Source organism: Megascapheus bottae, chromosome 32 (genome assembly GCF_031878675.1).
Source record: "Megascapheus bottae isolate mThoBot1 chromosome 32, mThoBot2.hap1, whole genome shotgun sequence".
Lineage (NCBI taxonomy): Eukaryota > Metazoa > Chordata > Mammalia > Rodentia > Geomyidae > Megascapheus > Megascapheus bottae.
The window spans coordinates 6,255,201-6,268,946 of NC_143540.1; the positions used below are offsets into that span (position 1 = coordinate 6,255,201).

The following is a 13,746-nucleotide window of genomic DNA, read 5'->3' on the forward strand; positions in this document are numbered from 1 at the left end:
CCTGAGTGCATGCTTCACAGTAGCTGCGGCAGTGCTGTCGAAGAGTTACTGTTTGCCAGTGGGGCCCCTGCACCCCCCTCTCCATTGCGACCGGGAAGCGGTGTGTGTGTGCGCACCCTCTACACGTGTGCTCTGCTCACCTCGGTGCCCCCTGCTCTCTTCCCAGGCACCAGCAGCGGCGCCATGGCATGCTGGGACATGAGGTTCCAGCTGCCCATCTCCAGTCACTGCCACCCGGCCAGGGCGCGCGTGCGCCGCCTGTCCATGCACCCTCTCTACCAGTCCTGGGTGATCGCAGGTGGGTCCCGGGGCCACGCAGAACCGCTGCGTCCTCCGTGCCTGCCACCCAGCGGCTGGCACTTTCTTTTCTGCCTCTTGTAGCCTCCCCTTCTTTTAATGTGGTCACCACCCCTTTCCTCGAGTGGAGGCCAGACGCCCGGACCCTTCCCTGCTGCCACCGTGTTTATCCCCAGCTCACCTGCCCCGCCCTCACCAACACCCCGGGTGAATCTGTCATGCCCGTTCCCTGGCCCGTGCAAAGGAGGTGGCCTGCCGTCACCCCTTTGCCAAGTTCACTGACCTCTGGGTGTGTCTGGTCCCGCCTTGCTGAGGCTTTGCCTATGAGTTTGGAGGTCCTGGCTTCCGGCTCCCCTCTCTCTACCTGCCTGGAGCAGAGGCAGAGCCCCATCAGGCCAGCTGTGTTCCCAGGACAGTCAGCTGTGTGCCCTCGTTCAATCCCCCCTGGACTGGCATGTCACTGACTGTGCACTGTCACCGGCTCCAGCTCCTACGAGGGGGCCAGGGTTCTGATTCATGGGATGCCCCGCCCGTTCTCCTGGCATCTGGCCTGGGGCTGGGTTGCCGTGGTTCTTGCAGGGTGGGGAGCAGGTGCCAACTGGGTCTGCTGCGGGACTGAGCGGCCGCCATGTCTCCCCAGCCGTGCAGGGCAACAATGAAGTCTCCATGTGGGACATGGAGACGGGGGACCGCAGGTTCACGCTCTGGGCCAGCAGCGCGCCGCCGCTCTCCGAGCTACAGGTATCCTCACACGTGCCGTGCTGGGCTTTACGCTGGGGTTCTTGGGGTGGCCAGCTCCCCCGGTGTCTGGTCACTGATCCCCGTGGACTCCTGCAGCTTGGGCCACAGTTGAGGTTAACGGGTGGGGAGCGACCCCCACACAGGCACAGGGCCCCGGCCAAGGGCACTGGGTTCGATTTTACCAGTCCAGGCCCAAGGTGTCAAGGAGAGCCCCCTTCCCTCGGGGTTCCCTTCGAGGTGATCTCGGCCGTTTCAGGAAGCCGGGCAGGGCCCTCGCACGCGTGTTTGGAGGGACACAGAGCACCCCAGCCCATGAGCATCTCACGCCACGCCTCGCTTGTGTCCTTGCAGCCGTCCCCGCATAGTGTGCACGGCCTCTACTGCAGCCCCGCCGACGGCAACCCCATCCTGCTCACCGCGGGCTCCGACATGAAGATCAGGTGCACCGACAGCAGGGGTTTAACGGGGTGATCGCAGGCGTGCTGTTGGCTCCGGAAGATCCCCGTGCACACGCGGACTCCAGGGCGGGTGCCGGGCTCCCGCGGTGACCGTGCGTTCCCTCCCCCCTAGGTTTTGGGACCTGGCTTATCCAGAACGGTCCTACGTGGTGGCTGGAATCACCGGCTCCTCCGCCGCCTCCTACTACCGGAAGATCATAGAAGGCACCGAGGTGGTCCAGGTAGAGGCTCGGGTTTTCTTTGGATAACATGAGTGCTGTTCTTTGTGTGTGTGTGCCAGGCTTGAACTCAGGCCTCGGCACTGTCCCTGACCTTCTTTGGCTCACTTGAGCCCCAGCGCCACTTCTGGCTTTTTCGGTGTAGGTGGTTCTGAGGAATGGAACCCAGGGCTTCCTGCATGCTAGGCGAGCACTCTTCCGCTTAGTCACATTCCCAGCTCAGGAGTACTGATCTTTGAACAGTAAAAAAACTGAGACTAGCCAGTAGCTTGTCACAATCCAGGAGGCTGAGATCTGAGGGTCACCGTACTAAGCCGGCTGGGCAGGAACGGCCCTGGAGGGGCTCATCTCCAGGAATCAACTCAGGAAAAGCCAGAAGCGGGGGGCAAATGGAAGAACGCTAGCCTTGAACCCAAGGGGCCCAGCGACGGGCCTGGGTTCAAGCTGCACAACCGACTGAAAAACAAAAAAACAACTGAGCTGGGAAAATGCACAAGGAAGCGCCCACTTTTACAACTGAGGCCTGCTTCCCCCCCCCCACTCGTGAACAGCCACGTCTCCGTAGTGGGGACACACAGCTACACCACAGATGCCACGTAGGATGTGGGGCAAACACTCACTTCCGGATCATCCAACAGGAAATCCAGAACAAGCAGAAGACGGGATCGAGTGACGACGCCCCTCGCCGGGGCCCAGAGTCGCTCCCCGTGGGCCATCACGACATCATCACCGACGTGGCCACCTTCCAGACGACCCAGGGCTTCATCGTGACGGCCTCCCGCGACGGCATCGTGAAGGTGTGGAAGTAGGCCGAGGGCCGGGCGTTCCCACGCACACGCACTTGCTCACACGTCTCAAGTCGTGTCGTCAGGCAGACTACCGGTGAGCGACTTTCCCTTGTATCATAGAGAAGGCACGTTTGTATAGAAAAATGGTTGTAAGCTATTGTGAACACTTTGCTATTAAAATGCTATTTAAAAAAGGACAGACGCAATACACTGGTGCCATGAGAGCATCTCAGCCTTGTGAGCGGTTAAACCTGAGTGTTTGTTCCGGCTCACCCAGCCTGCGTTTATCCCACTAAGTCATTCATCACTCATCACACACGCGCTGCCAAAACTGTCAGAAGGGTCCAGCGACGAGGGAGGTGTGCGGCTTAGACTCTGAAATCACAGAACGTGTGGCCAGCCTAGAGGCGTCGGAAGATTTTGCCTTCCATAAATGGTGCCACTGTCAGTGGGCTTTGAGGCCTCCCATGAGAAAATGTGGAAAGCACCTAGGGAAAACCAGGGAGCGCTTGAGAGAAAAGCGTTCGTCTTCCTGTTTAAAAAAAAGCCAGGCACCGGTGGCTCACACCTGTCATCCTAGCTGCTCAGGAGGCTGAGATCTGAGGCTGTTGGTTCGAAGCTACCCCAGGCAGAAAAGTTCCCGTGAAACTCTTACCTCCAGTTGACCACTCAAAAATCAGAAGTGGTGCTGTGGCTCAAGTGGTGGGGCGCTAGCCCTGAGCACAAAGAGGCTCAGGGACAGAGCACCCAGCCCTTGACTTCAAGCCCCACAACCAAACAAAAAAAGACAGCAGTTGAATGGCCGCGCAGGACCGCGGGTTTGGTGCGTCGGTAAATGCGGATGGTGTCGGTCCATGACAGCCAGCCAGGCTTTCCTACCATGGATGTCTTTCTTCTGAGCTAATCCAAGCTGGCTCTAACTCCCCATCCACCTCACTCTGCTAGAGCCATTTGCAAGCCCAGAAATACCAGGCTTTTTTTTAAATCTTTATCAACCATACATTCCATTTGATTTTTGTTGCTTTCCACTGTAAAGAGGCAAATCATGGAAATGACTAAGATTAGTTTTGTTTTTTCAAAAGAAACTTGCTTCACGCCCCTCCCCTGTTCGCCTCTCACCCAGGGAGTGTTAGTCTGGTAAGAATTTGCCAACAAAACACACAACACAACAAACTTTCAGATTATTTCCAACAACAATCAGAAGGAAGTTGTTTAATCCAAAGTTTAAGAAATAAAAGGTCTCTTGTTATTCAAACACTGCTGCTCCCTAGTTTTCTGTAGCCCGTGGAGCGCCGGGAGAGGCCGGCAGCCGCCGTTTCCTGAGTGGCAGGCCACTCCAAGGAGCTCGGAGGATGGAGTGGCTTCAGTCCGCATGGCATAGGGGGGAGAAGGTATAGAAAAGGAACCCAACGTCCTCCCGTCTCGGGGTCATCCAGCCAGAGGGGAGGACTGAAGATGGAGCTTAAACGACAGGCCTGCTGGGAGCGTGGCCTAGTAGTGGTAGAGTGCCTGCCTGGCACGCACAAATCCCTGGGTTCGATTCCTTGGTAGCACATACAAAAAAGGTGGCCTTACTTTCTCTGGTCTCACTGACCATTTGGGGCTCGGCCAGTTCAGGTGTGGCGCTGGTCACCGTGACCTGCTGGCCTCCACGGGCGTGCGTGTAACCGAGCTAGGCCTTGCAGCTCACACAGCTTGGGTTCCGGATGTGGGAGAGCAGACTTGGGTTGCGTGTGCGAGGAAGCCTGGTGTGCAGATCACAGGTTTCACCACTGGCAGTGGAGACGGTGTGCGTCCACCCCTGCCTCACCTTCCATCAGCCCACGGGACCAGCGGCGCTCAGCCTGTCCAGCTCAGAGTCCGGGAACTGTCCACGGCCCCCATCTCCCTGGGGGATCCTCAGCGCGCCTCCACGCCCCACACTGGGCTCTGGAGTGGCTCCCACGGCTACACTGTTGGGGCGCCGGTCTCCCCACACTGCAGCACTCTTCTCACCCTCCCAGCGGCGTGGGGCCCGCTTCCGGCCACGCTCCGACGAGCAGCAGCTCCCCACGCAGAGAGCCTGGCCTTCGCAGACATGGCTGCCGTGTGTGGTCCAGGGACAGAGCTGTGCCACAAAAGAGCCACAGTGCATCAGGTGAATGCCACACGCTACATAACACGACACATCACCTCCACACCCAAACACCTACACCCCCTCCCACCACCCTGAACAACCTAGAAGCAACCCAGGAGCAGACACGTGACAACACGTCAAGTGGAACATGGCTCAACTGGTAGAGCACCGGCCTTGACCAAAAACTCTCCAGGACAGCATGCACCTGGACCTGGGTTCAAGCCCCAGGCAGGACCAGCACATTTTGAGAAGTATGCAAAAGTAACATTTGAATAGCAAACACCTGGTGAAACATCTGGGTGTGGCCGGTCTTTCAGTACCTTCGAAAGGGCAGGGACTCACAGGAGCTGAGCCTGCTGCACTTGGCTTTGAGGGTCATCGGAGGGTATTTGTTGATTGCGCCTAGAGAGAAGAGCCTGGTGAGTTCTGTGCACTGCTCAGGCACCACTGCAGCATTGGTTGTTGTGTCCAGCACACACGACAGCGGGGTGTTCAGAAGTGGAAGCCGGCGTCGTGGGGAAATGGTGGGTGGCGGAAGCACACTTTTATTTAAGGTGTGCCAAGGTTAAGCATTCAAAAAGACGCACGCATCCACCTATTGAAGCGTTAGGTTAACACATCTGCCAGCTTTGGGTATTGAACTCGGGGCCTGAACACTATCAGAGAGCGGTTTTTTTTTTTTCTCAAGTCTGACTGGCCCTTTACCACTTGAACCACCATAGCTCCACGTTGGCTTTAAGAGTCACAGATTTTTGTGAGGGCCCCAGGCTGACGTAGAGCCTCGCACCTCAGCTTCCTGAGGAGCCGGGATTACAGACAGGCCTGAGCCACCCACACTGGGCATGCTAGGAAAGTTTTGCGAGGTCCTGTCATTCACGGGTGAGTGGATGTCACTAGTAGATCACCAATTAGACCTTCATCGCCTCATGAGAGCAGAGCCAAAATTCATTTTGACTTCATTTTTCTCTGGCCTCCCTGAGGGTGGCCAGCTGATGTGAACATGGCAAGGGTTCTACAGAGCTGGAATCCTGGCTGGGACCTCCCCTCCCCGGTGACAGTGCTCTGCGTGGACAGAGGTGGGGAGAGCTGGCCGCCACGCCTGCCTCTCCACAGGAACTGGAGGCATGGAAAAGACGACGTGGCAAGTTCAGCGTGGAGGAGTCGTGTTTCACCCCATGATGCCGCATTTTCCTCTCTGACCCTGAAATGTCCTTTAAGACGCACAGAAAGTTCCCAAGAATATGCCAGTCTTTTTCTGGGGAATACCAAATACATTTGTGCGTGTGTGTGTGTGTGTCTCAATTCTAGGGTTTGAAATCTGGGGGGCCTGAACTCGGGGCCTAGGCACTGTCTCTTTCTTGACAAAAGCTAGCACTTTACCACTTTGAGCCACAGCCCCACTTCTGGTTTTCTGGTAGTTCATTCAAGAGTCTCTGCTCCAATAGATTTTTTTTTTTTTTTTGCCAGTCCTGGGCTTGAGCTCAGGGCCTGAGCACTGTCCTTGGACTTTCTCAAGGCTAGAGCTCTACCACTTGAGCCTCAGCACCACTTCCGGCTTTTTCTGTGTATGTGGTACCCAGGAATCAGACCCTGGTCTTCATGCATGCTAGGCAGAGCACTGTTCAAAGACAGCCTGGGCAGGAAAGTCTGTGAGACTCTTACCTCCAATGAATCCCCAAGAAGCCCAAAGTGGTGCTGTGACTCAAATGGTACAGCCACTATCCTTCAATGAAAACGCTCGGGGTCAGCTTCCAGGCCCCAAGTTCAAGCCCCACGACAAACACACAAAAAAAAACAGACCAAACCAAACTGATTTCAGGCCTTACGTCTGACTGAGTTGACGAAAGACTTCACGAACTTCACGCTGTATGGGTACTCGGGTTTGTGGACTCTGCCGAGCTGGATCAGGTGCTGGTCCACCGGTTGGCTGGCGAGATCGTGCAGCTCCTTGTCGTTCCACGCGGGGCCGAAGGACAGCACGAACACGGCGTAGCCTTGGCACTTGGCTCGCAGCGCCTCTCTCTGCAGGGCGCCCCTGTCCAGGGCGCTCGTCTCCCCCGCCGATATCACGAAGATCACTTTGTTTCTCCTCGGGTTGGGAGCGCTTACAAACACGTGGTCCACGGTCCACTGCAGGGCCCAGCCCACCACAGCCTCCCCGTGGAGCTGGGCCACGGATTCCTGCACGTGCCTCCTCATGAGGCGCCGGCTGCCGTAGGTGGTGAGGTTGAACTCAGTCCGCACGGGGCGACTTGGGGTGTGGGGCTGGAAGTCGGGGGGCGCATGGGTCAGCAGGGCCACTCGGTCTCCAGTGACAGAGGTCTGGGGGTGCGGGGTGACGTCGAAGTGATCCAGCAGAGACCCCACGAGGCGGCGGAAGTCTGCGAATTCAGCTCCTCCGACGCTGCGGGAGGCGTCGAGCAGGAAGGCCGCGTCCACGTAGGCCGGCTCCTCGGGTGGACTGGCCGGCTCGCAGGAAGCCTCCGGCCGGCACACATCTGCAAACCAAGCCAGCCAGGGTGACCACGCGGGGAGGGACGGAGACAAAGGTGGGGCCTTGCCGGGCTCAGTGGCTTTGTGTCATCCTAGCTACTCAGGAGGCTGAGATCTGAGGATCGCGGTTCAAAGCCAGCCCTGGCACAAAAGGACCTGAGGCTCATCTCCAACAGGCAAGTGGGGCTTGGCTCAAGGGTCGGGCAATAGCCTTGAGCTGAAGACCTCAGAGACAGCGCCCCGGCTGTCTGTCTGGGGGCTTGAACTCAGGGCCTGGACCCTGTTCCTGAGGTTTTGTTTTTTAACTTAAAGCTGGCACTCTACCACCTCAGCCACAGTGCTGTTTCCAGTGTGCGTGCATGCGTGTCTAACTGAAGGTAAGAGTCTCATGGACTTTAGTGCCCAGGCTGGCTTTGAACCGTGATCCTCAGATCTCGGCCTCCTGAGTAGCTAGGATGAGAGGCGTGAGCCACCAACTTGCAGCTCGGCTGTGTTTTTTAGAAGTCAGAAGGGAACCATTTCCATGAGCAGTGCAAGAGGCCAACGAGCACATAAGCTACACAACGCGTTTGCGCTCCGTCGATGAAAGCAATTTTGCCGCTCGTCCCTCATTCCCCATCTCCCTCTGTGAACAACTCGTCCTACAAAGGCGGGGTGCAGGGTGCAGCCACGCGCCAGCTTTGATCCTGATTTAAAGCTCACTTCTCTGTGAAGACAAAGCTACAGCTCAGCTGAAAAAAGAAAACAACCATCTCCCTAATGCTCATTAGTGGAAAGAGCAAACCACTGGTTAAAACTCCAGCACGAGGGAGTAGAGACAGGATGCGTAGGGAGGGGCTGCCGTGAGCCGCCATTTCTCATTTACCGAGAGAACGCCAGGCAGTGGAGCAGGGGATGTCAGCGGGTGTGGGCACAGGGAGTGGGGATGCTGCACGTGCGGTGTCTGCACGGAGGCGGGGAGGAAAGCGGTCTTGTTCTGTCAAAGGGGAGGCAGGCGAGAAAGCTGGGATGCCTGGGCTCGGATTGCCATGGTAACTAGGTAAATGGGTTGTCATGGTAACATGGTAGCTAGGTTGTGTGCCCGCAGCCATGCCACCACAGGGCACCGGTACGTCGATGGCTAGACTTCCCTGAGGACTGACTCTCAGTCCACGACCCCTGGGTCGTGGAAGAAGTTCCTCAAAATCAGTCGCAGCAGGCCGTCCACACCACTGGGGATACGCGTTTCAGATTTCCCTGCCCAGCTGGCTTCGTGTGGCGATGCTCGGACCTCAGCCTTCTCAGAGGCCGGGAGGACACGTGCGCGCCCCGGGCGGCTGGGAAATGATTTCCTTCTGCCTCCAGGCGTGCTCGGCACAGTCCAAGGGTGGCAAGGCCATAGGAAAGGAAGGGGTGGCGGGGTGTATGGGAATGCTACGGCACACGAGCTGAAGGCTCAACTGTTACCACCGCCATCGTGGAACGTTCTGGAACTCGGCAGGTTTCCTTGCCATCTCCTCCCGTACTGGGAAGGTCAGACGAAGGACGTGACAATGTCCAGGGCTGTCTCCTTATCACGTCTAAACAGAGAGCACCTGGCCAACTTGTGCTTGCTTCTCCCCTGGGGATCACCTCGTATAACCTATATATGACATTTTATATAATATATATTATGTATTATGTATTTAAAATATTAAGACATGAGCTCATGCGTCTGTAAGCTGTGAACACTCAACAGAAAACACCTATAAAATATTTTATAGCATGGAAAACTTGGCAGATACAGGCTCCATATTTCTTTTTCTCCTAAGAGCTAGTAAGCCCTTCCTGGAAAGGGCTTGCAGGGAGAGATGTGGACTGTGTCCCCAGCTGGGCTGTGGAGGAAGAGGCCAGACGGCTAGGCTGAGAGAGGCCTCACATGGGATGGTTGCTATAAAGGGGTGGGGTGTGGCCAGAGCCTCGCAAAGCCAAGGGAGCTGTGGTCAAGTCCCGGCGGCTCCAAGAATCCCAGAATCCCTCTGTGGCCAGGCGCCAGGATCTCACCACGCCTGACATCCTAGCTACGCTGGGGGCTGAGACCTGAGGATCAAAGTTCAAAGCCAGCCTGGATGGAAGTCCATGAGACTCTTATCTCCAAGGAGCCACCAGAAAACCAGACGTGGTGCTGTGGCTCAAGTAGTAGAGCACTAGCCTTGAGCTGAGGAGCTCAGGAACAGTGCTCAGGCCCTGAGTATAAGCTTTGGGATTGGCACGTGTGCACGCAGGTGCGGGCACACACACGCGTGCACACACACACACACACACACACCAGTATAACAGTAGGATCTACGTGCAGGTCTCACCGTAGCAGATAGTGCAGCGCCGCAGTGTCTCCAAGGCTGGCGTGGCGTCTGCCCCGGAGGGCAGCACCACTACCCGGAAGGCGCCCGTGTCGTCTATCTGTGAGCAGAGGCAGGGGGAAAAACAATGGGAAACCCTCCCTCTTGGACTGTGCGGGGAGGGCGGCACCCCTGCTCCCCTTCCGCCTCAGTTTGCTCAGCTGTGAAGTGGATATTCGCTTGAGAGGGCGGCACGGGAGAGGGCAGGGATCACCTCTGGCTACACACGGAGAAACCGAGGCCCCGTGGAAGGCACGTGAGCCGATCACCACCACTGCCTCACGCCTCCCACCCCAGCTACTCAGGAGCTGAGACTCGATCTCCAGTGAATCACCAAAAAGCCGGAAGGAGAGCCGTGGCTCAAGTGGTAGAGGGCTAGCCTTGAGCACAAAGAGGCTCGGGGAGAGTGCCGGGGCCCTGAGTTCAAGCCCCAGGACTTGAAAAGAATGGAGCGTTCTTCAGCTGCTGCTTGTCAGAGCTCCGTTTTCCTCACTGCGTGCATGCTCTGCCCACCGTCCCCTTTATCTGCGTGAGTCTAAGCGTGGAGTCCTGCACACACACAGGAGCACCAACGCTGGGGGCTCGAACTCGGGGCCTGGGCACTGTCCTTGAACTTGGGTGGTCCAGGCTCTACCGCTGGAGCCAGGCCTGCGTCGCCGGCTTTGGATGGTGAGTTGGAGATGCGAGTGTAAGGGACATTTTTTTGTTTTTCTGCCTGGTTGGCTTCTGACCCTGATGCTCCGATCGCAGCCCCGAGTGGCTAGGGTGGCGGGCGTCACCCAGGCCACAAGAACGCCCCGGTGTCATCTGTGGCTCTGTGGCTCTTACCGCGAAGGCCCGCTTCACGGAGGGCACGGGGCGGAAGGAGATGACCACGGGCACGATGTCCAGGGCGCTGAACTCCATAGCGGCCGTGGTGACCGACGAGGCGTCGGGCGACGGACCCGCGAGGAGAAAGGCGGCGATTCTCCGGGCGTGCCGGCCGGGCAGCGTGCGCTTGAACACGTGTCTGGAGACGAACCTCATGGCCTGGCCCAGCTCCCTGGCGGCCGCCCCCCGCTCGTGGGGCAGCGCCGAGAGGCTCTGGAGCAGCTGTTGCCTCGTGTGGCCGTCTGAGAAGCGGATGAGGTGGCGGGCGTGGGGGCTGAAGGTGAGGACGGCCACGCGGGCCCCTACGGGACAGCCCCGCTCCCGGACCTGCACGTCCTGCAGCAGAGAAGCCACCACTCCCTTCATCCGCTCGAACTCCTGCGCCGTCACCTCCCGGGACTGATCCAGGGCAAACACCAGGTCGGTGGGGTGCGTGGGGCATCGGGGCGCTCCTGGAAGACAGAGGCGCCCCGCCATGTCACAGGCAGGCTGGCTTGAGGGTGGAGAGACAGGTGACAATGCTACACCCCCCCCCAAAAAAAGAAGAAATGGACTTGTCACCCGTCCCTGACCTGACCTGAACAGCCTTCTTACTCATCTACCATCTTTCATGTAAACCAATCAAGCCAGGCGCGTTGCTCAGGAGGCTGAGAGCTGAGGACCCCGGCTCCACGTGTGGAGGAAAGCCTGAGATGCTCCCGGCTCCATTCAAGCACCAGAAATGTAGCCAGAGGTGGTAGAGCCGCAGTCTTGAGCAAAAAGCCAAGCGTAAAAGGCACCCTGAGTTCGAGCCCCAGTCCCAGCGCACACGAGGCGGAAACTGCAACGCTGGCAAAGCGGTGTGGAGCGCAGCCGAACCCCAGCGGTGCTGCAGAAAGCGTCCACCCAAACACACGCCCCAACTCCATCTCTCCCCACGCGTGGCACTTTCCAAACTTGATCCAAACACGCTGGAAGTAAACAGGACTTACCATGCCCACCAGCTGGGGAGAAAGAAAGGGGGAGACTGGGTTATCGTTTCGTAAGAGAACGAATGAAGCTCGCAGCTGTAGACAGACATGGCCACCCGGCTGCTTTTATGATGGCATCAGAAATCCAGACGACAGACAGACAGACAGACAAGGCTGAGACACGGGACAGAGAAACCAACCACCCTCAGTGAAGCATCGTTCCAATTTGGGGGAGGTGGGAAAAGGGGGGACAACAGAAAGCAATAGAGCAACAGCCTCTGTCAGCTGAGGGTAGAGAGCCTGAGACAGCTTCTATCTGTGCACACTTACGGCTACGCACGCACGCACGCACGCATGCACGCACGCAGACCGAGTAATCCTTATCTGAAACGTTTAGGATTTTTTTTTTCAGAATTTGGCATATACTCGTAGTGAAGCTCTCTTGGAGATGGAGCCAAGTCGAGAATCGAAATTCATCCTCTGAGCACCGGTGTCTCATGCCTGTCCTAACTACCCAAAAGGCTGAGACCTAAGGACTGTGGTTCAAAACCAGCCCGGGGCAGGAAAGTCCCTGAGACTCTTCTCTCCTGTGAACCACCAGAAAAACCTGGAAGTGGCACTGTGGCTCAACGTGGTAGAGCACTAACATGTACCCTCAAAGTAACTATATACTACTTTATATATACACATGGTTTTGTTTTCTATACATGGGTACTGGATCTTGAACTCAGAGTCTCCCACTCTCATTTTGCTCGTGGCTGGCACTGGAACCACAGCTGTAGCCCAGCTTTTTGCTGCTGCTTAACTGGAGCTGGACTCCCAAGAACTTTTCTGCTCAGGCTGGCTATGCATCAGGAAAGTCTCCTCTTTCATTAGCCAGCAAAACGCCAGAAATGGAGCTGTGGCTCAAGTGGTACAACACTAGCCTTGAACACAAAAGCTCAGAGACAGAGTTCAAGCCCCAGAACCAGAACAAGAACCACAAAGGACAGCGGCTGGCCAGGTGTGTCTGTGCAGTCAGCCTTTCTGTGAAGGTGACAGACACCTGGGGTGACCGCGGCAGGTACTTACGGCTATTTTCCCGCACATACTGGATGAGATCACAAGTCTGCAGTTCAAAATAAAACAGAGAATTCACAAAGCAGTCAGGGACATGGAGGGCTTGGGGACCTGGTGGGTGTGGGAAACACTTACGGAAAACGAAGGCGATCCCCGGGGCCCCTTCACACCCTAGGAGACAAAGGAACGTTTTAGGACCTCATGCTCACACACAGCAGGCGGCAGAAGGGGATCCGCCATGGGGCTCTTGTTTGTGATTAACATATGCGTGTGCCAGTCCTAAGGCTTTAATTCAAGGGCCCGGGCGCTCTCCCTAAGCTTTCTTGCTCAAGGTGTCACTTGAGCCACAGCTCCACTTCAGGCTTTTTGGTAGTTCACTGGCAGTAAGAGTCTCATGGACTCTCCTGCTGGGCTGGCTTTGAACCCCGATCCTCAGATCTCAGTCTCCTGAGTAGCTAAGAGGACAGGGGTGCCAGTGAGCCTTATTCACTTTTTGGTTTTAGTCAGTTTGTTTTACTGTTTTTTCATTGTATTATCAGAGTGACGTATAGAGGGTTTACAGTTACATTCATAAAGTAACGAGTCCATCACGTCTTCAATTTCATTACCCCTTCCTATGTTTTTCTCCCACTTTTTTTCTTCTTCCGTATCAGTCTTGGGGCTTGAACTCAAGGTCTGGTCACTGTCCCTGAGCTTCTTTTACTCTAGGCTAGCACTCTACCATTTGAGCCACAGCACCACTTCTGGCTTTTTCTGAGTAGTTTATTGCACTTTTTAAGTACAAGAGGTCCTGGGGTGATGAGTAACTTTTCCACTCACCTTTCGTCCCCGAGGTCCTGGCTCACCAGGGGCTCCCGGCACTCCAGGAACTCCAGAAGATAGCTGAAAGCAAGAATGGCTGATCTGAAGATCATATTTAGACATGCCTGTACCTTTCCAAATCAACTCGAAAATATTTAAAGGCCGAAGACTGAAAAGTGCGCATTTTACTCACATTTCACAAGTCTGAGAGATTGAAAAATGAATCCTGCATTTCTTGTCTTTTCTCTTTTGCATCTATACACTCCCCAAGTTTCTACAAGTTCAAGTCATTGGAGGGGCCCCAACCTGGGAAGCTGAGAGGCGACTCACGGTTCTGCCTGGGGCTCCTTTGGGTCCGGTTTCTCCTGGATCGCCAGGGGTCCCCATCTCCCCCTAGAGAAGCACATAGAAAATAAGGGATATTGAAACCAACAACCCCACAGGGGTCAGTGTTACTAACTGGGATGGGGTGGCATTGGGCTTGAACTCAGCGTCTTGATCTCTTGGGTGGCTTTTTCACTTCAGGCTGGAGCTCTACCACTTGGGCCACTTCTGGCCATTTCCAGGTTCATGGGGGATAAGAGTTTCTCAGATTTGC

At 56.3% G+C, this 13,746-nt stretch overlaps 2 protein-coding genes across 8 annotated transcripts in view; one reads left to right on the forward strand and one right to left on the reverse strand.

Annotated features, from left to right (window-relative positions):
* Pik3r4 (phosphoinositide-3-kinase regulatory subunit 4) overlaps nucleotides 1-2,752 on the forward strand; it is a 51,048-nt gene extending 48,296 nt beyond the window's left edge. For all 7 annotated transcript variants that reach the window (XM_090323432.1, XM_090323429.1, XM_090323433.1 and 4 more), the window contains 5 exons: nucleotides 167-298; nucleotides 938-1,038; nucleotides 1,390-1,478; nucleotides 1,609-1,717; nucleotides 2,353-2,752. In XM_090323432.1, coding sequence (XP_090179558.1) covers nucleotides 167-298; nucleotides 938-1,038; nucleotides 1,390-1,478; nucleotides 1,609-1,717; nucleotides 2,353-2,523 — 602 coding nt within the window. In that variant the 3' untranslated portion in view covers nucleotides 2,524-2,752. The remainder of the gene's footprint in view (nucleotides 1-166; nucleotides 299-937; nucleotides 1,039-1,389; nucleotides 1,479-1,608; nucleotides 1,718-2,352) is intronic.
* A 601-nt stretch (nucleotides 2,753-3,353) lies between these two features.
* The window catches only part of Col6a6 (collagen type VI alpha 6 chain), a 69,953-nt gene continuing 59,560 nt past the window's right edge, over nucleotides 3,354-13,746 (reverse strand). Inside the window, exons 27-36 of the mRNA XM_090323185.1 lie at nucleotides 13,479-13,541; nucleotides 13,167-13,229; nucleotides 12,483-12,518; nucleotides 12,360-12,396; nucleotides 11,310-11,321; nucleotides 10,297-10,790; nucleotides 9,433-9,529; nucleotides 6,445-7,116; nucleotides 4,939-5,020; nucleotides 3,354-4,609 (exon numbers count right to left, since the gene is read on the reverse strand). Coding sequence (XP_090179311.1) covers nucleotides 4,450-4,609; nucleotides 4,939-5,020; nucleotides 6,445-7,116; nucleotides 9,433-9,529; nucleotides 10,297-10,790; nucleotides 11,310-11,321; nucleotides 12,360-12,396; nucleotides 12,483-12,518; nucleotides 13,167-13,229; nucleotides 13,479-13,541 — 1,716 coding nt within the window. The 3' untranslated portion in view covers nucleotides 3,354-4,449. The remainder of the gene's footprint in view (nucleotides 4,610-4,938; nucleotides 5,021-6,444; nucleotides 7,117-9,432; nucleotides 9,530-10,296; nucleotides 10,791-11,309; nucleotides 11,322-12,359; nucleotides 12,397-12,482; nucleotides 12,519-13,166; nucleotides 13,230-13,478; nucleotides 13,542-13,746) is intronic.